The 25,335-nt window shown below is 25.1% G+C and overlaps 2 protein-coding genes across 3 annotated transcripts in view; both read left to right on the top strand.

Annotated features, from left to right (window-relative positions):
- The window catches only part of LOC126900545 (cadherin-89D), a 30,366-nt gene extending 6,216 nt beyond the window's left edge, over positions 1-24,150 (top strand). Inside the window, exons 2-23 of one of the 2 annotated variants that reach the window (XM_050676346.1) lie at positions 1,614-1,695; positions 15,067-15,197; positions 15,259-15,408; positions 15,572-15,680; positions 15,744-16,081; positions 16,152-16,355; positions 16,433-16,797; positions 18,213-18,339; positions 18,412-18,652; positions 18,749-18,895; positions 18,966-19,140; positions 19,219-19,679; positions 19,738-20,314; positions 20,378-21,193; positions 21,280-21,425; positions 21,493-21,629; positions 21,985-22,203; positions 22,258-22,412; positions 22,712-22,780; positions 22,861-23,073; positions 23,146-23,511; positions 23,914-24,150. In XM_050676346.1, the coding sequence (XP_050532303.1) occupies positions 1,614-1,695; positions 15,067-15,197; positions 15,259-15,408; positions 15,572-15,680; positions 15,744-16,081; positions 16,152-16,355; positions 16,433-16,797; positions 18,213-18,339; positions 18,412-18,652; positions 18,749-18,895; positions 18,966-19,140; positions 19,219-19,679; positions 19,738-20,314; positions 20,378-21,193; positions 21,280-21,425; positions 21,493-21,629; positions 21,985-22,203; positions 22,258-22,412; positions 22,712-22,780; positions 22,861-23,073; positions 23,146-23,511; positions 23,914-24,058 (5,373 nt within the window). In that variant the 3' untranslated portion in view covers positions 24,059-24,150. Of the gene's footprint in view, positions 1-1,613; positions 1,696-15,066; positions 15,198-15,258; positions 15,409-15,571; positions 15,681-15,743; positions 16,082-16,151; positions 16,356-16,432; positions 16,798-18,212; positions 18,340-18,411; positions 18,653-18,748; positions 18,896-18,965; positions 19,141-19,218; positions 19,680-19,737; positions 20,315-20,377; positions 21,194-21,279; positions 21,426-21,492; positions 21,630-21,984; positions 22,204-22,257; positions 22,413-22,711; positions 22,781-22,860; positions 23,074-23,145; positions 23,512-23,913 lie in introns of those variants that run through there. The other variant, XM_050676347.1, reaches the window with a different exon arrangement.
- On the top strand, positions 3,643-6,767 carry LOC126900546 (uncharacterized). The gene is made up of 3 exons (XM_050676348.1): positions 3,643-3,817; positions 4,922-6,520; positions 6,748-6,767. Exons 1-2 carry the CDS (start codon positions 3,785-3,787, stop codon positions 6,467-6,469), a joined length of 1,581 nt encoding a protein of 526 aa, XP_050532305.1. The 5' UTR covers positions 3,643-3,784; the 3' UTR covers positions 6,470-6,520; positions 6,748-6,767.
- Positions 24,151-25,335: the final 1,185 nt, after the last annotated feature.

Here is a 25,335-nt window from a genome sequence, read left to right as displayed (position 1 = left end):
TAATGTTATATTTAATTCGAAAATATTTATGGATATTTTTTTATAATCCTGAAATAAAATAAAAGTGAAAAACACACACATATATGTATGCATTATGACTATAATGTTAGATAAACAAAATAACAGTTTTTATATGATCCAAGAAATATGACGACCAATTTCTTCTTAAGTACTTTTGTTTGCTACAATTACCACAAAGATCCATGCAGCTCACGACTAATAATTATTAGTTAATTATTAATTATAATAATTATAACAGATATTTTCTATTATTTTTTTCTTCAATGATTTTTAAATTAAAAGAAACTTAATATTAAGATGTGGTTATTTTAACGAATAATTTACATATGACTATAAAAAAAGGGAAAATATCGAATTAGAAAAATAGTTTAATTTGTGTATTTTATTGTCGTACTTATACTTAAAATATTTTAAATGTATTTCTTACTAAAAATGTTGGAATGAAATAGACCAAAATTTTGAACAATATTTGTAAAATAAAATAAAAACTTGTTTTTAAAATGTTTACCAAAATAATTAACCGTTAAAATTTGTTATGTTACACAAGTTTATAAAACAATAAAATATCTCATAATATAAAAAAATACCGGATAGTTGACCACTAATAACCAACCTTATAACTAACAAACTGTATTAAATTTAGAAGTTTAAAATAAAACTGGTTTTTATTTTTCATTTTTATAAACCTCATTTATTTTTTATTAGCATGTTTTGCAATCGTTCTTTGTATTTATCCTCAAAAAGTCAACTTAACATTTTCATATATAACTTTTAAACAATATCAGTATTAAATTTTAAATTAAATAATTTAAACATTAATTATTAAAAAATATAAAATGTAACACATAAACGTTCAGTAAATGCTTCATTATGCAGTTTTAATTATATATAAATGTGTGAACATTTAAACACTTAAACGCCTTGGTACTTTTGCTACTGTATATGAGCAGTGTAACCATATGAATAGGTTAACAAATATAATGACATGCCGTCAATATATTTAAATGCACGAGTTAATTAGAAATGTTAGATAATTAGGATTTTTTCCCCCAAAAAGAATTCAATGGCTAGTATAAAAAATAATTTTCAATAAAATTTTCATTTGAATTTCACTTTTCACATGCCCTTTCCCCATCTTATATTATCAAAAAGACTAGGCGCCGTTACGCATGTCAATGGGTTATTATAACACAAGTTTATATGCATTGAAACATTTGGGGGTTTTTCGGAACGAAATGAGTCGTTAGAAAAACAACATCTTGTAATATTTCTATATCTTACTTTCTCTGAATGGACCTTAACTACCATGATGACTACTTACATACCTTATTTAATAACAATACTTAACAAAGACACTCATTACTGTAATTAATTACTAAAATTAGGCATTGTTAAATTTTTTTTGTAGCTAAGTAATTGGATGATTAAAAAAAATATATTTCTTGTATGATAAAAACATGAATTTTTTAAAAGTACCAATCTATTAATAATTTAAAAAAAAAGATAAAGTAAAAGATTGATAAGATTTTATACATTGTTTTAAAATAATTAAATTTAAGTTTCATTACTAATTATTTTGTTTTATTTTTCAGATGAGGTTCTCGAGGATGAACCTACCAGTCGTTTCCTTATTTATACTGATATTAGCTATCACTTGTTCTACTCATATTAATGGTAAGAATTCAGCTTTAGTGTGAGACTCTATGTGAACATATTGAATTTGTTTACAGGATATACTTTATTATGATAATACTTATTACTATAATAATGCCTAAATTTAATTTATATTGAATAACGACCATAACATTTGAAAATCCTTTAACGCCTCGTTTTTTATATAAATTACTAATTAACTCGTATACCATTGTGTAGCTAATAATGCGTCCAAATCTATGCCTGTTTTGCATGGCTTATTACTGAGTTATATTGCCGAACTAAGACCATCTATCTATATTATCTTTTACTCGAATATTTAATAAATATATGTTAATTTGATTTAGAATTGTCATTATAACTTTGGATAATACATTCTCATTGATTTCTCTTTTCATTATAGTTCTCTTAACAAGGTATTATTTTGATAATATAGTGAATCGCGCACTGAAGTTGTCATTTCATGGATAATATACAGAGTGGCCCAGCACTTACTGACAACTTAAATAAATTATGATCCAGTTAAAATTTTTTGCTAATTTTTTTGTAATATTTAATATACTTATGGCTATAATAATAATGTAATAAATATCATTTTTATAATTAAATAAAAAAATTATTATTTTAAAAATGTACGAGATATGTTTAAAAAAAATTCATAAGAGTAATTTTTTAGAACAATTTGTTGAAAAAATTTCTCATTAATGTTTTGTAGTTAATTTTCTGTAACATTTTAAATTTTGTGAAAATTCGAATGTTTCTGTATTTATTCTACGGTATCAAATGGCTATGTTTTACAAAAAAGGACAGAAGTAAACACAATCTTTTCACACTAAATATAATATGAGTATAGATTTTTCCATGAAAATTGTAAACATTCTAATGACCGGCTTTAATTCAAATAAAAACACGAACAATACCTATTACTTAATAAGTAGTTTTATCTTTAAAGAGATAAATCACTCTCATTCAAATGTGTAATCAATTAATTTTTATGGAAAAAGTTACACCTCCAAATTATAGTCATCATGAATAGATAGTATTTTCTCCTGTCCTTTTCACAACATGTATTTTAATGTTTAATACCGCAAATAATATCTGAAAATTCAAATTTTCACAAACTTTAAAATGCTACAGAATATTTACTACTGAATATTAATAAGATATTTTTTTACCAAAATTTTTCTTAAAATCTACTCAATAAAATAGCTATCTTAATTTTTTTTTTTAATTTTTATTTAAAATTTAAAAATAATTTATATTTTTAATAAAATATAAAATAATAAATTATTAAGATAGAATTATATACATAACGTATAACTATTATTTAAAGAAAAAATCAGCTAAAAATATTAACTGGATCAAAAGTTATTTAAGTGAGTGCTGGGCCACTCTGTATATCGATTATGTTTGTAATCCGCGATAATAAACTAGTATTGTGTTCAAAGACTAATCATTGCTTTTACTAATAATTTACCATAAATTTATAAAATCGCTATTTTCTATATAATGTTAGTGTTTCCTTAATAAATTATTTAATAATATTATAAATATATAATAAAATAAATTATTATTTTATAACATTTTTAGTAATATACATACATTATTCTCAGTACAATTTAAAAAGTCACAAGTTACTTTTTAGACTTGTCCATTTTTTTTTCAAATCATTCTGCTATAACGACCTTTATTAACATTCAAATTTAATAAACAAATAATAACTCCTGTTATACACGAATGACGTCTGTATTAACACCTTTTATTCTATTTACATTATGTATTTTTAAGTTTTAACAAAAAACGTTATTATGATTATGATTCTATTTCTACAAAATAATATTATATGTTACATTTGAATTTTCCAACGTATTTTCTTTAATTACAAAGTAAATTTAATAAATATAGTGCATGCATTTATAAAATTTGAATTGGCTTTTTTAATTAAATTGCCCATGGAAATGATGTACGTTTAGAGAACTTCACTTTTTAATTTATTATTATAAAAACAAAACTACTCTTTAACATATTATTATCATACCATTTAATCATAGTTATAAGTGATTTCATCTTTCTGTCCTACTTTTATGTATTTTACATATTAAAAGCTACCATGAAATTTTCTCAAGAATATACTAAGACCAAGGTGAATAAAAAATTAAATATTCATTCTGCGACTCAATTGTTTACTTGGCTCTAACAATAATTTTTCGATGTTATATTGAATCTATTACAAATGTAGTCTTATATAGTATTTATGTGCTTTTCAATGAATTGTAGTTTTTAGATTTAACTTAAACACATTTACAATTCATTGTAAAGATAACTATTGTTATTAGGTTTATTATTATTCATTTTAAGTATATTGAATATATTCCTGAAAAGTTGAATAAATAATTTTTAAATCGAAATTTAATATTTGAAATGAACTGTTACGATGTATATTTGGAAATATTTTATACATATTTAAAATGTTTTTCTGTTTGTTAGTCTGCGACAGTAATTTTTATTTTAAGGACATGGTAGTCATACCATTACTAACATGAATATCAGTATTACTGCACTCAATAAAAAAAGAACATTAATAAAGGCATACGTCTATAGCATCAGCTCACATTTAAACTAAAAACAATTTTTTTTTACCCAATCAAATAGCTACTATTTAATATTATATTAATTCAACTATTAATTATTTTATTGGTGAATCTATTTTTTTTTTAATTCAGCTAGAAATCGAATTTTATTCTATAACATTAATTACAAGAATATAAATATATAGGTGATTCATTTATCATAAATTAATTCTTTTTCTGTCTATAAAATATCGCTAAAACATTATAGAATGTTTCAAATTTGTATTTAATTAAAATATTGAAATGATAATTATATCAACCATAACGAGAATACTTATTTAAGAACATCTAAATTGACTAAAAATGATATATTTACCAATCAATTTATTTTTAAATTTAATTTAGGTAATAGATTAAGTATTAGATTATAAATCATATTTTAGACAGTTTAAATTTTAATTCAATGAAGATAAATATACTAAATACTTATATGTATATAATATAAGAGAATAATAGAAATACGTTATTCTTTTTATTTCGTGTTATCTTTGACATATAATAATTAATAAGTCATGACAATTAAAAGGCTTAATATTTATTCAAAGTTTTCAAAAGTATATTTAACTTTAAAAACTAATAATTTTTTAAAAAAACTCTTGTAAAATTTGTTTTAATAGCTTACAACAAAAATGTACTTGCTCAAGTTATCTTTATTGTTGATAATTATTCAATTATGGTCGATATATCAAGTAGAGACTGTATTTTTCAAAACTATAGGAAATGAAAGTTATAATGATGTTTTTTGGAAGTATTATTTTCTCGCGCAGTTGGATGTTGGTGTTGATTACGGAAGGACATTAACTATTAGTACGTGGAAAAGTTTTTCTAAAGAAACACTTATAGTAAAGTTAGCATTGATTAGAAATTCATTTAAATGCTGTTATTTTTTTAACGGGCATCATTTTGTGCATTTAATTCGAAGCTTTTTCGAAAATTTTAGTAAGTCCGATTACAATAAACTTAATAGAAAAAACGAACTTTCGTTTGTACAAGAATCTGTTCTGATGATAGAATCCTTAGTTGGTTATGAATCATACAAATTTATTGGTGAAGCATGGATTATATATTTTTTTTCCGAGTTTATTAATTTATCAATGAAAGAGATTGATACAAGTATACAAGAAAACATAATGCCATACTTACAGTCTACGGAAGATTATTTACTAAATCTTATCGATAAAAATGCTTGTGATAAGACTAATATATACAATGACATGAATGACCAAACAGCATATTACAAAGACTTATTAAATATCAAAGTAAATCAAAGTAGTAATGAAAGTATTATAAAATTAATTAGAAATCATAAATCTCAAACAAAAGATCGGATAATCTGGAATAAAACAAAATATAGCTTTGATTATCACTTGTTCAGCATGGTAAATTTATATTTAAACAGAGTAATAGAAAATGATGAAATTATGGAAATTTTTCTTAAAAGTTTCGCAGAACTTAACAATTGGAATACAGTTTTAAGCAAAATGAGAGAAGACTATGAAAAAGCAAAACAAAACATTGATTTTAATAAAAAAGTCACACACCTTGGAAAAATACAAACAAAATTCATTGTAATGTTAAAAATTATAATACTCCAATTATGTTGGAAACATTTAGTGTACATTAACAAAAAATTGACATATTCAAATCACATTAAAAAAACATTGCTTATTAAATGGAATCGAATTGGAGTAGCTATTAAAACGCACTCCTATTATAATAAAATGTTACAATATTTAGACCAATTTTTTTCTAAAACAAATTTACAGAATGACGAACATTTGAGTCGTATAAAAGATTTATTAAAATTGGCATTGACAAATGTGGTAATTACGTCCACTCAAAATGATGAACATATTAAAACTGTACTAAACGTTATATTTAAAATTGCTCCATCGTTTTATAAATGTCAAATTTCTATTCCCAAAAATCTCGATATTCCATATACAATGAAATCAATAGCAACGTCGAGTGAAATAGCCGAAAAAAATCAAATAGATTTGAAAAAATTACATAAATATAGTAACATGACTTTTTCTTCATACGGATTTAAAGTGTTTTTGAGTTACATGAACAAACATCTTGAAGGCATCAATTTTGAAATAATCAAATCATTTATTGAGTTTTCAAAAGACTATACAGACTTCATTGGAATATGCATCTTATAAAACTGTTCTTTCTAAAAAGCTTTAGTTAAACTATCCAATAAATATTTCCAAGTAAATAAAAACTTTTATTCTTATTTTTTTTTTTAATTAAGGTAAAACAGCCATCTCCTAGAAAACAATTAAAAATCTTTTTTTCAAGTTTATATTTTTAGAAAAAAAATTCTTTTGATAATTTATATTAATTGATGGCGGTTTTTCTGTGTATAATTTCATTATCATCATCTCTTTATGCTTTATCCCAACTGTTTGAGGTCGACTGTATCTTGTGATTTTTACAGGTTTTTTACACCTCCTGTATACTTGACGCGACCTCATTATGGGCGCATTATTACTATACTAAACTAGTATAGGGGCAAGGTGTGTGTCACTGTTAAAGTGTTGGTATAATCACTTGGAGCTGAACCTTCAAAAAATATTATAATATTAAGTAAAGGTGTACAGAAAATCATACCCAAGTGTGTGATTTAATATATTTGTAGAACAATTATTTTTTAGTCTTACAAAACCGAAATTAGGTTAATTAGGTAAATCATAATAAAAGTTTCCTTATTTAAAACTAATAATATCAAATTAATAAAAATGTATAATGTTAAGTCATTTCTTACAACTATTTGCTATTCAAAAAAATCCAATGATTATGATGTGATTGGAAAAATATCCGAATGAATTTTTTTAACCTTGTCTTTAGAATAAAATAAAAAAATTTACATTTTATGCGATTTTATCTAGAACAGAACTAAACTCTAATAATTTACATTATGTACTTAAAATACCCAAATTTTCAATAAAAAATATATATATTGATCAGTTAGTATTGTATATACTCAGTATTAGATTATGACCCAGTTCGCCAACATCATAATTATTATATTTAGGTTATAAAGAAGAGACAATTTAATTAAGGCGTAACGAGTTGTCCAGACAAATACTTATTTCAGGGTGTCAATACTTATAGCAGTAATTGATTCACCATGACCAATATTAAATTTACTGAGCGGTAAATCAATCTAGTTCTGTTACAATACAACATAATAAAGCGCAGTAAAACATAGGATAAAAAATAGCAAAAAAAGAACTAGCCGAAATTAATGTGATTCTGGTTTTTGTGTTTATTAGTATCACTAACTGAGAGTAAATTATATCGTCATTGAGAGTTTTTCATACTCTATGACAATGTGTTAAAATAAATTAAATAATTGTATCTACAAGATAAATGTATATATATATATAGAATTATTTTTGTGCGAGTCAATTACGAAAGAAAACTACAAATTACGAGTTTGGTATTTTTAAAAAAGTCAATGATAAAAAACTAATTAACTTGAATGAAATAAAATTGATAACGTTTAAAAAATATATATTAGAAAATTGTTAGAAAATTATACTTAAAAAATAATACAGTATACATTTATAATCATTAAAAAAATCACGTATGACGGTGCCACGAATGAACAATTGATTTGAATTTAGTTCTACTCTTGTTTTCTATTTCAGCTTGTTTTTACTGTATTCTTTTAGTAATTTGTCCTAATTTTATTAGTGTGATTAATTTAAGTAAAAATTACTAAAAGAACTCAATTTTATTTATTAATGAAAATCGAGAATAAGTTATATAATGTGTTCAATCACAGTAAATTTTATGAGTCTTCTATTATTATTTTTTAATAACTCGTTGGTGAAAAAAATGTTCAATTTTTAAAATAATTTCATTTTTAAAAAAAATTTTAAAAATATCTTTATATATTTATGGAATTTAAATTTTATATTTTTTTTAAAGTTAATTGTACACCTATAATTAAAAAGGTGTGCTGTAATGATAAACTACTTTATGTGATGAAACATATATGTTGGTTTTATTGAATATATAGTAGTTTTTATTTAGTATGTAGTAATTGTATTGAAGTTTCCTATTATACTATTTAATTCAAAGTTTTTTTTTCACATAATGAGAAATATATACTTTTAGATTTAACTAAAAACTTACACAGAACTACTAAAATATACATATAAAATTGTATAATTTGATTTAAATAAATGTTAAAAAAAAATGAATATTTTTGGTTTTTAAAAGTTTTTATTTAATTTGTCATGTCCTGTTGTTTGTCTGTTTTCCGAATGCTACAAATCTTTGAACTTAGGATTGAACTGCAATTTTGCGTGTACTTAAGGTTTACGAGACTACATAATAATTTAAAATGTATTCTTTAAAATTCAAAATATATATTATGTATTATAATATTATTCCATATAAATAAAGTAATACCTTGGACAACGGGATATATCCAACCGGATTATGAAAATAAAGAAAACAACACAATGGATGATATACAGGTACCTTCAAGATTGTACGTTAACGACAGAGTACTTTTATCCAACCCTTTTATTAACACACTCAACACATAAACCTTAGCATTATAATCCGGTTCACTGTAAGAGTGGACCATATTTATTGAATAATTGTAATGTAATTAAATAGTTTATACTAAAAAGTATAAAGTAATATATTGAAAAAAAAAATTAAAAAAAAAAAACTTTTATAAAATCCCCATTATGTAAAAAGTCTAAATAAACTAAATTAATTTAAATATATATACAATTTTCTTAGATACACATCCAAATATACAATTTTAAAAATTTAAGAGCACTAAAGATTTTAGTTTGAAGCAATATAATCATGTCATAAAATAATATATTATAAATAATATATACTATACTATAAAATGATTTGGAGGCAAAACATCACATTCCTAATGTTTAATAAGTCCAATTGCTTTCAAAAATCTTTTCTTGTTGTAACATCCAAAAAATATGTTGAACAATTGAATTTATAGTCTAAAATATTATTATATGATTAATTGATTGAAAACCGAAATCTTTAGTACTAAAATTTAACTTTTTTGTTAAGTGTCAAAGAAAAACTTGTTTATACGTTTTTAGTTCTTTTTGTATCTTAAATGATGATGAATTTATAAAATCATTTATTTTATATTATTTTTTAACATTTTTTGAGAATATTTTATTAGTTTATATGAATATTTAGATCATATTTTGAGCTTATTTTACATAAATTTCCGAGAATATTTAGTAATGAATATTTTAGGAGTATTTAAAACCTAGAAATCCATTCTATAATTATAAACAAACCACTTATTACACAAATATTATTTTCAAAATCATTATAAAAAAATAAAAGAAATAATAAATAAAATAAAATTTTGCAATAAATTTGTTTCTAATAGCATAAAATAATCAAAATCAATATTTTGCCGTGTAATGTTATTATACTTCATTCGACAAAAAAACATTGAAAAGTTAGTTTTGTATAAGCAATTTACACCTTAAAATATTTATTTGCTTGAAAACATATAACTAAATAAGTTGTTTCTGAAATGTATTTGCTTAAAGTAAGTGTATTGTTAATTTTTGTTCAATTGTGGTCAAATAATCAAGTGAAAACTTCTTATGACAAAGGATATCAAAATGCATATTTAGAGTTTTGGAGATTGCTGAAATTGAATGTTGGTGTTGATCATGGTAAACAAAATACTTTGAAAGAATTAAGCGAATTTTCCAAAGAAACATTATTAAAAAAGATTTGTTTGATTAAAAATAATTTTAGGTGTACATATGTTTATAATGGACTTCACTATTTGAATTTAATTAAAAATCTTTTAGAAAAGACCAGTAAGTCTGATTTTAATAAACTAAACACAGATGATGTGTTATCCTTTGGACGCGTAGCTGCTCTTATGTTAGAATCTCTTTACGGGTTTGAACCAAACAAACCTTTAGGTGTTGTTTGGGTAATATATTTTTACTCAGAATACATTATTTTATCAATGCAGGATCCAAAAACAGATGTCCAAAAAAACAATTTATATTATTATTCTTTTGTACACGAATATTTAGTTTATTTTACTAAAACTAATCAATGTGACGAGCAAAATAAGTATAATTATTTCAATGTCCAATCAACCTATTACAAAGCCTTAATTTCATTGATGGGGAATTTAGAACTTGATAAAATAGCAAGCTTAATTAAGGATCACAACTATGAAACAAGTCAACGAATTTTTCTTAATAAAAAAACCGTAGATTTTAATACTGATTTGATTAGCATGAAACAACTATACCTAAATGATATATTAAAAGATGATGAAGTAATGAAAAGTTTCCTCGTTAAATTTGCAGAGCTTTCTAACTGCGATGAAACAGTAAAGTTATTGAAGATAGATTACAAAAAGGCAACAAAAAACAAGGATTTCAATAATAAAGTTGCTTATCTTGCAAATATGCAATTTAAAGTTATTACTATGTTAAAAATAATTATGTTACAAATATGTTGGAAACATTTGGTGTACATTAACAAAGTATTAACATCACCGGATCATACTAAAAAACCAACTATTAAAAAATGGAACCGAGTTGGAGTAGCTATTAAAACGCACTCCCATTATTATAAATTATTAAAATATTTAGATGAGTTCTCGCTTTTATTAGGTTTACAAAATGACGAACACTTTAAAAATGTCATAAATATATTTCAAACAGCATCTAATAAATATTTTATCAAAACTTCTTCTAATGAAAAACATATTAAAATTGTATTAGAAATTTTGGAGAGAATGCCTTCATTATTTTATGGATGCATTCTTACATTCCCCAAAAAATTAGATTTTTTGTACGTATCAAAATCGATCACGACTTTAAATGAAGTAGCTCAAGCGTATCATATTTTTACAGAAAAGATGGATGAAGATCGATTTTTGACTGACAGTTTATTTGAAGTTGATGTTTTTATGAAGTTCATAAAGTTACAGTTTGAAAATATTAATTTTGAAATAATACGATCATTTATGGATTTTTCAAACAAATACGTTGTTTTTATACAAAATTAATATAAAATGATATTAGGTTATATTAATATAAGTAAGGTATAAGATATAAGGTAAACAATTAAAAATATCGATAAATTAAATGAAAATGTGTTTTTAGGTTTAATTTTTATTTGTATTAAACATTGTTATTATATACAATACATTCACTTTTTTTTCAACTGTGTTATAAAATAAATTTTACTTACCTTTAAGCATGTTATGAAATTATAGAATAAAAATTATGATAAATTGTAATTCGAGGATCTAAAGCATAACAGAGCATATTACAAAAAGATTTTTTAATATTTTTTAATCAATATATATATATTGTATTTTTTTAAAGATGAAATGACATTTTTTAATTTACATAAATGGAAAATAAGAGTTTAATATTGCTCTCTTGAAAAGTAAGGAGTAGGTTGATAGACTTCTTTATGCTTAGACCCTCGAATAGTTATCAGTAGTGCAGTCGAAATTTCTCTTATGGGTAAAAGAGTCATAATCATTATAGGTTAAATAATTTAAAAACACCTATTTAACAAAGATTTGTTAAATAGGTGTTTAACTAAAAATTGTTTATTCTAATTCTTCATAATTTTGATAGATATAGAAAAGAGAATCACAAGTCTCCGTTATAAGTTTTTTTTGAATAATCAATGAAATAAATGTTTACTTTTTATGAGTATTATGGGATTAATTTCATTATTACACATAGTGGTTGAGTTTAGATTCGTTGTTTTTTATATGTATAAATCAGTTGTTCATATATGTTTATTTACTATAACACAATTTTCTAAATGAAACTGTAAATAATTTTTCGTAACAACATGAAGCAATATTCAATATCTTTATAAATGTACAAAGCAAAATATATATACTTATATAAATAATTATGTTTTGGTACGAAAATGGATAGTTATGTGAATAGACACAAGTATCAATATCGGTTATTCTAACGAACGTTTATTGAAATTGGTCCGTTACACATTGTGCATATTTCATTCTATCATAATGGATAATTTTATTTTAAATAAATCTGATTATTGAGCATGCAAACATTATTGAATTATAATATTATCAATATAGCATAAAATATGTTATACTAGATGAGAAATAAAATTTATTTTATCAAAAATTTAATAGTTGAAGATGTGTATAGAAGAAATTTATATTGTTTATATTTTTTATCTTTACATTATTGAGAGAGAAACTGTGGATCTAATTTAATTTTTAATTTTCTTTATAAGTCCATTAATTGTGTTTGAATACACTTATTGAATTATCTTCGCCTCCTTATTGATAGAATGATATTGAATTCATCAAATCATAAACTAACCTACCTAAATTACTTATTTCTATAGTAAGAGTAGTGATCATTAGAATTTAATATAATCGTTTACATCTACATTAGATATAATATCAAATTAAGTTGATCAAGGTAAATCTGTTAAAACGTTTAACTTGGCCGCAGGGTTCGACGGTCGGTCATAAAAAGTGTCACGGAAATCGTATGAAAAAAACAGACACGATACGATATTAGAACCCGCGACCCATGACGTTGTAGATACAAACCTTACCACTAGGCCTCTATACCTTTAGATTCATATCTCATTACACTTTCATATAAGTTGATAACGTAATGTGCGGCTTAGGGAAACAGGGTACTGTGTCACGTTGAAAGCCAAAATGAATGAGGTTGTGTAACAAACGTGATAGACACTTAATAAAATGTTTAAAAGCCAATGTCATAATCTATAACAAAGAATTCGAATTTTCAGTAACAATAAAAAATCAACCTAATGCGCCTATCACGTATTTATCAATCTCAAGCGTAGTAGGTTATTATACTAAAGTTAAGTTTTGCAAGAGAACTAATTTACTAACGAGAGTATGAGACGGTATTTCTAGTAATAACTATAGCGCAATGGAGTGTATCTTGAAATGAAATATGTGCTTCCATTGTTTAAATTGCAGTTCATTGATATTGTTGATCATTCCGAGTAAAGATGTGACGAAGTAAAAATTATTTATATGATATAATAGCGTAAATAGCTACAATCAATGCCAACATAATGCTGAGTATAGTTATTATTTGAAATTGTAGACTTAATCCGATGAAGTTTATTTTTATTTAACAGTATTATTTTTTTTCACGACTTCATTTCTATAATTCATTTGTAGAATATTATTTAAATATAACATTTGTCAGTAATTACAGTAATACACTTTGGAAATACCCTAATAAAAAAGTTTCTAGAACATTTCACATATTAAAAAATCATGCAGTAATGTAATATAATTATAAAATCATGTCTAAAACTAGATTTGTGTAACGTGATTGTGGTTTGAATATAAATTAAATAAGGTGAGTATTGTTTTCATTTTACCACAATGGAGCTTCTATGATAGGTGTTATTGTGTTTACTAGTAATTTGACCTATGACTGTGGTTTGGTACTCAAATAATGATATAATAAAAAAAAATAAAAAATCACATGTTACAAAAGTAATCTAGTTATTGCATATGATAAATTATTGTAGTTTCTGCGTACATGTTTCAATCCGGTTGGCGTTATAATGTTTAGACGCTCTAGTTTCGAGTAAGGATAAAACGATTACATTTAAATTCTTATTTAAAAGCTTATTACTTAGGCATAACAATCTATTACTGAAAATTTTTATATCATACTTATCAAAATATTTGTAACAGTCACTAGGGAAACACGGGGAAAATCTCAGGTTTATAAAGAAAAACTAATATTATAAGGTCTAATTTAATCGTACAGTGTACAAACCTAAATTAATAAAATTAAATTTTATTTAATTATCGACTTCCTGGTAATTTGTGAAAATTATAGATTTTCAGTTAAAAAATTTTTTTTAAACATAATATGTATTATTGTTTAAGTATACAAACTAATGATATAAACTTTTTTTATTGAAGTTTAGAGTCTTTAAAAAATGTTTCAAATAGAATTTTAATACTATAAAACATTATTAAATCTTTTAATCATCCCACTCCTTTTGAATCGAGTCCATTGACCAATAAATGTCATTGAAATAGTGACAAAATACATAAAATGTATTTTTACTACCCCTCCAAAATACATCATTACCATGTATTTATTTTCCCCATGGGGTTATATCCCATAAGAGAACGCCTATGTGATGAAGTATTGTATTTATATGTTATGGTATTAAGTATGCGTGACCATTTTAAGTAATATTTTAATGGAGCATAATTTTTTTTTTTTTGGTATTATGCATTAATAATTTTTTTTTAAAAATATACAAAAATAATCAGTCAAATTATGTTATTTATGGTATTAACCGAATGTTATATTAGATAGTTTTTATAAACAGATAGAACATACTTTTTATTTAATTGTCAAAATATTCAATGTGCACTTAATTACTTTTATCACAAAAATATAATTAAATTTGATTTAATTTTAATGAAATTTTTCTACACATTACTAACTATAATTTATAGTTATTTCCTTAGAATTTAATATTTATTCCACGCGAAAGTAATTATTAATAACTTTATTTTAATAGTATTGATCGTCTTGTAAAATAATATTGTAATGAATAATTAATTGGAAATATGTGTATATAGGTATGTCTTATTAAGTTCAAATAAGAGAAAATATACTGTAATAATAATAAAATTTGATTTATTTTACATAAGTTTGCATTATATATATATATATTATCATAGGTTGTCAATTCTACCCAATTAACGAACACTTTCGGTTTGTTCGTTTACCAGAAAATTTACCGGTTGGATCAGAAGTGTTACAAGTTGAAGTGTACCCAAGACGAAGCCTTAGTTTACAGCCAGTAGATAATGTATATAATTTTAAAAAATTAAATAAATAACATTATCAACACATTTTTTATTTATTTCTAGAATGACGATGTATCCTATTTTAAATTTCGTACAATTAATAGAACTACGATATCATTAAGATTGGCAAAATCGTTGGATGACTTAGTAGATCGTCCAAAACCAGTAGACAAAATCAAAGTAAAACTTGTGTGTGGGGTCGATGATGATTCAGTAATAAATTTTTCTCATTAAATTTAAACTAACAAATGTATAAAAAAAAATGGTAGTTTTTTTATAAGTTAAAATCAGTTTATTATTTATTATTAATTCATAACATTCAATAAATAAATGTTATAATGTTTTAAATTAACTTAAATGTTTACTTTTTTAACAGTCTAATGCTTCAATAATGATAACTGTACAAATAGATGATATAAATGATAATAACCCATTCTTCATCGGTGTACCTTACAGCGCTGAGATTTCTGAATCTATACCTATTGGTAAAAATATTTTGTTATAAATATAAAGCCCTATTAACATTTTTAATGAACTGTCTATTTTAGGCACTACTGTAGTAAAAAATATAAGAGCTTTAGATGCAGACAAGCCATTTACTCCTAACTCGGATGTTCGTTACTTAATCGCAGCTTCAAAATATCAAGCTAAATTTTCTTTAGTGATGGATGCTGATGGGTCAGCTTCAATCATACTAAAAGAACCATTAAGCTATGATAGTGGAGATGAACAGTTTTTATTAGATATTTATGCCAAAGATGAAGGGATACCGCCGAAAAATACTAGTACAACAGTAGATGTTAGAATTAAACGTGATGAATCAAGGATGTTAAAATTTACTAGTGAAGTATATCATGGTCAGTTCAAAGAACATTTTCCAATTACGGTAAGTCATTATATAAAAAACGCAATTGTCGATATTTAGCCTTTACATTAATATGAGTACATTCATGAAGGGTAAAAGAATCATTCAAGAGATATTATTTAATCCGTCAATACAAGCATATTATGGTAATCATGCATTGATTTCTACTGTAAGATACGCTCTAGTATCTGATTTTGATGATGACATATTTCACATTGACCCGATGAGTGGTAAAATATACCTTAACAAAGAAATTGACGCTGACCTATTACCATCAAATATATTTTTACTAAAGGTAAATTACAATATTTTTACAATAAAAAAATTAAATACAATAGTTAAAATTATCAAATAAAATTAAAAAAATTTTAGATACAAGCTGTGGACATTAACAACCCCTCGAAGAAAGCATATGCTGAAGTAGAAATCGAAGTTACTGACGTTAATGATAATCAACCAAAATTTGAATTAGACGCATATAATGTGAGTTTGTATGAACATGTTCCCAATGGATATAACGTAATTAGAGTAGTAGCTACCGATCTCGATCAAGGAGATAATGGAGAATTTGTTTATCATTTGGTCGATCCCAGTCAAGCATTTACAATTGATGGAAAGACGGGATGGATAAGTGTTCGTAATCATACAAAGTTGGACCGTGAACAAAAATCTAGCTTCTCCCTTCGTGTATACGCTAGAGAAAAAATACCTTTTGTTATGCAACAAAAAGAAAATAGGTGAAAAACAGTTGTAATATATAAAAAATAATTTAGAGTAGATTTTATCATCAAATTATAATTTTATCAATACGATTAAAATAATAGAAAATTAAGATTGTTTTTTAACTTACATTTCGTTAGAGTAAAAATATATACATAAACAAAAAATAAATAATTGCCACTATATAAATTAAATAAATACCACATTAAACAAAATAATACCTTTCAACTTCATAACAGCTACAAATATTATATTTGAAAAACAATATGATTTATGCTCTATTTTTTGTTCAATTGAAAATATTTTTCTTACGGGTTATCCATGCCAAATTATCCAGAAATGGTCGCACAAACACCTCCTTTTTTTAAAATTTTCAGGGTTTATTCTTTATACTATATTTAGATTAAAACAATTTTTTTTTATGACCTTTCCATTTTAATAGTTATTTCAATGTAATAAATGTTAAAAATAGCCAGAACGTTAAAAAACAATCAGATTGTTCAATATTAACTTAATCGAATTATATTTTAGAATTGAACTTATTATAAATTAAAGTTCAGATTAAAAAAAAAAAAATTATGTGAAATTCCAAACTTTAATGACATTCTAAAAATGGCGTTTTTAGGCTCAATTAAAACCATTACGAAGTTATTGTTTTATAGTAATTTTCAAACATGGTATTGTATAGTGTATAATTTATGACTCAACTAAATTTCAAATATTTTAAACAATTATCTTGGGATTTAGAGGTCAACGAAGTTAGAAATTTTATTAAAATACACGTATTTATGCTAGGGAACTAATTTCAAAGACATTTTTTTAAAAATTTTTAGTTATATATCTGTTTAATACATCAAAAATTTGAAATTTGAGAAAAAGTGTAACATGTAAAATTTAGCATTTCAAATGCCGCTCGAAATCAAATAATTTAATGATATCTTTTTGTTGTTTTCAAACCAAATTTTTGTAATTGTTTTTTATATTAATATATATGTAATATATTACAATTCAATATAATTATTATATATGTTATAATTATTCAATTCATTATTTTAGTTGGAAAATAAAAAATTAATTAATGATATGTTAAGGTTTCTTATGGTATTGTTATTAATTGGTAAAAATCTATGTGTTTTTCCTAGTGCCGAGAATAGTTTTACACAATTTAAATCTCATATTAAGTTTTTTTTGTTTTGTTGTACTTCTGAGATGGGTACATAAATGTATTTATCCCTTTAATTTTTCATCGTAAAATTGAAACATAATGAATGATCAAATGAAACATAATAACATTTTTGTTCATACATTGTTGCCCTATGTAATTTAATTATGACACGACACTTATTTAGTTTAATAACTTTAATTTACAAAATTAAACAAAAGACAAATTATTAATAATAAATTGTTTTATAACTTATCAAAATGTTTTCAGTGATGCATTTGTTAGTGTGGAAGTGACACTTCTTGACATAAATGATAATAGTCCAGTTTTTGTCCCAAAGAATCAATATTCTTTTACTTCCCGAGCAAATAATCCAGCAAAAGTCACAATTGGAAAGGTTATACTATTTTTATTCTATTTTTTGCGAATAGGACAATTATAAATAATCTAGTATAATTTTTTTTTTAAGGTTCAAGCTATTGATCCGGACGATGGGGTGAATGGCCGTATAGTTTATAGAATTCCATATATTGCAAATAACGATTCAGATATATTTGCTATAAATTCAGATACTGGAGAAGTTTTCTCCAATGTCTCTCCATTAATACCTGGAAAACATACGGTAATAGTAAATGCGTCAGATCAACCAATAGATCCAAGTGAAACAAGATATGCTTTAGCTGTGGTTACTGTTACTATTTTGGAAGAAGGTATAGTTATAATTAGACCGAAATATAATTATACTGTATTTGATGTAAAATATTTAGTATTTTATTAATTATTAGATCATTTTTTGTTATATTTAGAAATTACTAATCCTGATTTTGTTAATGCACCATACGAGTTTTGGGTTGGCAGTGATGTGCCTGTTGGTACTAGCGTTGGTCAAATAAGAACTCTTTCTGATAATTCTCAAATAGACTATGACTTATTACATACATACAAAGAAGGAGGTACTTTAAACGATTCAATTTAAGTGATTTTTAAAAAGATTATTTTTGTATTTGTAATTCTATATTACAGTGCCATTTGCTGTAGAAGAAAAAAGTGGAACCATATCAGTAGTAGACGCTATATCCAATTTTGAAAGAACCGATTACAAGTTTGAAGCTGTAGCTACAGATCATAAACACATGACAATTACTACCAATGTCACAATTCACATAGTTTATTCAGATTCCAGCCAAACCCTCACCAAGTATAATAACAATAATAAATTTATTTATTTATTTATTTATGAACTAATGATTTAATTATTTATGTCTATACATTATAGAACTGTAGACCCCATAAATATAGTCTTTAAAGTCCGAGAAAATTTACCAGGAATAGCTGTAGGACGACTTTGGAGTGCCGATTTATCAAATTCATCGATATTATCTAAGCCTAAATTTATAGTTGCTGATCCGGATGACGGGGAGTTGTTTACCGTGTCAGAAGAAGGAGTATTATACACAAAATCTGGCCTAGATAGGGAAACAAAAGAAAATTATAAGCTCACTGTCATAGCAGACCGAAAAACTAAAACTGGTATACACCATGCCACAATATTCCAAGTTCGAGTTATAGTTGATGATGAAAATGATTGCGCACCCGAATTTCAAAAATCTAATTACGAGGGTTCAGTGTTAGAAAATAGTCCAATTGGTACTTCTGTTTCATTAAATGTTCCAGTGAAAGTTTCAGATCGAGATTTCGGAGCAAATTCTATATACTCATTGATCTTACAAGGACAAGGTCAGTTAAATAGTTTAGATCATTGATCGTTGTTATCAATAAAATTTTTTTTTTTTAGGTCATGAAATGTTTTCTATTAATAAAGATTCAGGGTCAGTTTTTATTTCAAAAAGTATTCTTGATAGAGAACTTAAAAATATTTATAATTTAAAAATTGTGGCTACGGATAGAGGTAATTTGTCTTCAGAGGCAAATCTCACTATACATGTAACTGACGTTAATGATAATGTTCCTTCGATCTCCCGTATTAATGTATACCCTAATGAAAAACTTCATATTGCTGTTAATCCCGCATCAAATATTACTGTTACAATGGGGGAGTATATTGTACCACATCGTATGGAAAATTCATCAGCTACACTAGCTGTATGGTTACCGGATACCATACAACCTGGTTCACCTTTATTAGCTGTTAATGCTGAAGACTTTGATTCTAATGGTTCAACAATTACTTACAAGTTAGCTAAAAGTGGAATGGAATTTGCCATTCATCCTATTTCAGGCCAGCTCTCTGTAGTCAGTCAACTAAAAATTGGAGAACAAGAGTTAAATATCACCGCAGAAGATGAAGATAGGTTACTAACTTGGGTTACAATAGTATTACATGTTGAAGAAGATCATTTGTTTGAAAAAAAGTAAGAAAGGAGGTGAATATCAAATTTTTTGTACAAGTTTTTAAAATATTTGTATTTTTATAGAATTTTTGAATTTTGGGTACCAGAGGGTTTTTATAAACATCATGAAGTTGGTTGTTTAGCTATAAAAGAAACTGCAGTAATTTTCTCAATATCAGGAAGAAATTATCGAAATCCAAATTTTGAAGTTAGTAGTAGAGGTTGTTTGATAGTGACCGGTGAATTAGACAGAGAAACTAGAGACTCTTTTGATTTACTACTATCGGGAAAAAGAACATCAGGTGGAACGCCATCAACTGTAGATATAATCGTTAAAGTTCTAGATATAAATGATAATCCACCACAATTTAGAAATCATCACAGAGTTAGAAAATTGTCCGCCAATGAAATTGGACTTCAAGGATTTGAGGGAGATTTGACTGTGCCAGTATATGAAACCACGTTAGCTGAAGCTGGTTCGACGGGAACTGTTGTAACACGAATTGTAGCAGAAGATCCAGATGGCATAGAAGGAGGAAATTCTGAAGTTGAGTATAGTTTATTTGGATTTGGGGCACAATATTTTGACATAGATGTAAAATCGGGAGTGGTAACTTTGAAGAACGCGCTTACTAGTGGAATTTACAATGTCACAGTAATTGCGTATGACTCGGGTACACCAAGAAAAGATAATGCTGCTCTTTTAATTGTAAGTGTAGCTGATAAGAATTTAGAAACCGAAGAATCAATTTTTGAGATTAGACATTTTGAGTTGGAAGTTGAAGAAAATTGCTTGGTGCCCTTGGAAATTTTAAAACTTAATGTAACTCCACGTTATCGACGGTTTGCTTCTTCCATCATCTATTCTATCGTTCCTTCGGAGAATAGTGAAAGTTTTGAGTAAGATTAATTTAATTTAAAATTAATGTTTATTTTATTTTATTAACTAATTATATATAAACTATTAAGAAAACTTATTTCCTTAGAATTGATCCTAAACATGGAAATGTGTACATCATTGAAAGTCCAGACAGAGAAATTACTCCGACGTTAACGGTTGTAATACAAGTTGAAGTTACAACAAGAAAAGGAAAATCTGCTTATACAGGTTATTCATTAGTTCAAGATTTAGGTAAAATATGTTTTCTGTTTAAATGTTACTTTTAATTAGTAATTTAACAATTCATTTTTGACTAAAGCTCCAAATGAAGCTCGTATAGTAGTAAAAATATTAGATCAAAATGATAATTCTCCAGTGTTTATTAACGGAACCAGACCAGTCATTGCTGCTGTAACTCCATCTACAAGCTTCGGTACACCAATTGTAAAAGTTCAAGTATGAATTATTTATATCATATCATTTTTTCCCCATTCTTTTATTAATAAAAATAGACTTATACATATTAATATGTAAAAATTATTAAATACATTTTGAGTGAATTGGGATAATTGTAAATTAATTTTTTTTCTTAGAATATTTATTTTATATTAAAAAGTTCTAGTCTTTATTTATTTAAAAATAAGCATTTACTTTTACCCCTCTCCATCAATTATTTTTAATAAATAAACCAATTTTTTCCAATCATTAGTAAAATAATAAATATACTCTGAAGTTAACAATTTGTTGTAATATATATACAATATAAGTATTATAATTAAAAAAATGATTATCTGGCATAACTATATTTTAGGCAGAAGATTTAGATATTGGAATTAATTCTGACATACGCTATGAACTCGTAGGTACTACAACAGAAAATAAATATTTTTCAGTTGATTCATACTCTGGAATTATTCGTACCATTAGTGGATTAGGCAAATACGTTAATAATTCTGTGTTAGGCTTTGATGTTAGAGCAGTGGATAAAAGTGGAGCACCTGATGGCCGATCAGCAATAACTAATGTTTTAGTAAGTTTTTAAGATTATGAATCGATCATTTGGATTTACAATTTATGTTATTAGATTTATGTATTGGATGACCGAAAATTAGTCACTATGGCTATGGCAATGCAACCTTCTTTAGTAGAAAAATATTCTGAACTTATAACGAATTCAGTGACTAATATTACGGGCTGTATGATTAAAATTTGGAAAATCGACTCTAATTCAAATAACATGTATGATATTATAATATATTTTTCTTCAAAAGTTAAAAAAAATTGTAAAATAAAATTTATAAAGTTATTATGAAAAAAAAGTATAAAAGAAAATTAAAAGTTATTAAACTAATTTCTCGTGTTCTAAAGATGAAATAATTTGAATCTATTTAACCAAATAATTTATAGCACTCTATATTTAAGTCTAATATAATATTTTTGTTTTCAAATTATATTTTATTTTTTTAATATAAAGTGTCTCAATGTTAGTTCAACAAATATTTTTAATTTTTTACATATCTTTCTTTTTGTTTTTTTAGAACTGATGTTCTACTTTACGCTATTGATCCTATTACAAATGAACTAGCAGATAGTGATATGTTAATGAAGTAAGTTTATAACTGTAATATTTACATAAAATTAACTTAAAATTATTTAAATAAATCTTAATAAAATATGTTATGTATAGTTTGATGTTGGATAACCAGGATAAAATTAATTATTTCCTTAAACCATTACATTTCCTTGGGTTTTCTCGGATTCCCAAAAAACACGGAGAAGTTTCTGTAGAAAATTCATTCAGTCTTTATACGACTTTTGAACTACTGACTGTATTATTCGGATTTTTAATTTTCATGGGAGCTATTGTAGGTGTAGCGTGTGTTTGTACAGGGCGTAGAAGGTTTGTTTAAAATTTATATTTGCTTTTTTCAAATTATACATTTTGTATATTAATTAGATACGTATTATTTAGAGAGAAAAAAAAAAAAATATTGTCGTATGGTAATTTTGGTTTTCACGAAGGATATCCGTTCACTTTAAGTGATGGTAGCATAGCTAGGCTTTCAACTTGTGAGCCTAGATCATTAAATAATCCAACATCGTTTGTAGAAGGATCAATTTTATACGGTGGAGCTGTTATAAATCCTAAAAATCTTAGACGAGGTGTTCGATGTAATCAGACCAGATCACTTGTACCAACAGAATGCTCAAATATAAACCGGCGATCTTTATGTCAATCAAAAAAAGAACCAGAAAATTATACCACTGACATTTGTTCATGTAGTAGTGCTACTGGTAGCACCGGTACTGCTAGTATAACTAGATCTTTTGTTTTAAAGTAAGAATAATTAATAATTATTGATAATGATGTGGTGAACTCCGATTAGTAATGTTGAAATAACTGAAATTTTCAAATGCTTTTCAATACCATAAACTATGTAAACGTGGTATGAAAATCAAGATTTTCGTGATTTTTCAAGATAAAAGATAAGACATTTAAACCACTTCTCATCCCTTTTTTACCTACCATTCTGACTTGTAAGATAAAGAAAGAAAAAATTCTAGCTATGCACTTGCATGCAAGAGGGATTTATATAATAACAATACAAATATATCGATTGAGTAATTTAAGTTCCCCTCTTCATTGAGCTAACAAACTGTTTAGTTCGGCAGTACACCTCATTATTACTTATTTATACAAAAAATAACATAAAATGTATTATAATTTCAATGAAAATAGATCCAATGAAAATTTTGAAGACTCATTACGATCCATACCAGACAATAGCTGCCACCGACGCCATCATTGTTGTAATATTGATGATTGTGACAACCCACCCGCAGATAACATTAATATTTGCAAATGCCCTACGACACTTCTGTGATTAACTGCTCATAAATACTCTTATTGTTGTCTATATGTATAATAATTTATTTAAAGAATTTTTATAAAAATAAAAAATGTATTTATATAAAACATGTTGAATTTCGTGTTTTTTTTTTTTTTGTGTGTGTAAACGCTTCAATTATAGTTTGATTTTTCCTATTATTGATAATTTGAATATTTATTGATAAAAAAATGTTCAATTTCATTAAGTGATTTTCCTTCATTTTCTGTAAAGCATAAATTAATAAATGAAATTTCAAAACTAGCTAATATACCAAAAAATATAAAATATACATGCAAATCAATTAACTATTCTAAATTGAACCAAGTTTTTGATAAAAAAAATGCAACTATGTAATATATCACTGCACAAACGCTACTATCAACTCCACGACAATTTAAGCTAGTTCAAAATTTTGTTCTCAGCTTAGTGGGGGGACAAAATATTCAAAATAAGTTTAAATTTATTTTTAATGTAAGTTAGATTCATGTTACTTTTATAAAAAAAATGGTTGGTTTCTTAATTATGGCAAACCCTTGCAAGGAATTTAAAAAAAAAAAAATTGCATGTTTTTTTATTACGGTAGCAATTTGAACATAGAAGATAAGTTATTGAGAGAATTTTTTTTTATAAGTTTTAATTTAACATATATTTAAAAGACGGAGTTTTCTGGGGCATATTTAAAAGTTAACTTTTACGAAATTCTAGGGTCAATTTTGAATTCCACCTATCAGCAGATATAAAGACAAATTTCCAAAAAAAATATAACAAATAAAAGGGAAATACCTAAGATAATTATACAAAAAAATTAATTTGTGTCGTTAATTTTAAATAAAAGTTATGGCAGTTGTAAGGATAAATAGTTAAAAAAATATCAAAATTTACCGATTTTAAAAATCAAAATTTTTTGGAGGATTTTCTTCATTTAAAGAGAACGAGGAATATTTTTCCAATATTTAAGAAAAATTTCTTCAATTAGATATGACTTGTGATCTTTCAACGAATTGAATTAAAAGAAATCGGTCCAGTGAGAGTTGAGAAAAAGTGGCAATAGAAAGAAAAAAACGGTAGCACAGTGGGGTCGAGGCACAGTGTAGACAAGGCATAGATGGGACAAGTATAGATGATATTTGACAGTGATTAAAATCACTATCATAAGAAACACTTCGATGCAAATCTGTAGATAGTGTTGTTTCATTTAGAGAAATTGTTGGATTATTCCAAAAGCAACATCAACTCTTATTTCTTTGATTATATCCTAATTAGTAGTTCTT

The sequence above is a fragment of the Daktulosphaira vitifoliae genome, unplaced genomic scaffold, assembly GCF_025091365.1.
Source record: "Daktulosphaira vitifoliae isolate Bord-2020 unplaced genomic scaffold, ASM2509136v1 Scaffold_3, whole genome shotgun sequence".
Taxonomy (NCBI): Eukaryota; Metazoa; Arthropoda; class Insecta; order Hemiptera; family Phylloxeridae; genus Daktulosphaira; species Daktulosphaira vitifoliae.
Note: the sequence above shows the minus strand (reverse complement) of the source record. Positions and strands in the feature narration are given on the sequence as shown.

Excerpts from the sequence above, each read along its gene's own strand:
- LOC126900546 (XM_050676348.1), top strand. The coding sequence starts at position 3,785 with ATGAAATTTTCTCAAGAATATACTAAGACCAAG. Across the intron at positions 3,818-4,921 it reads AAGAATATACTAAGACCAAG|CTTACAACAAAAATGTACTT; the intron begins GTGAATAAAAAA and ends TTGTTTTAATAG.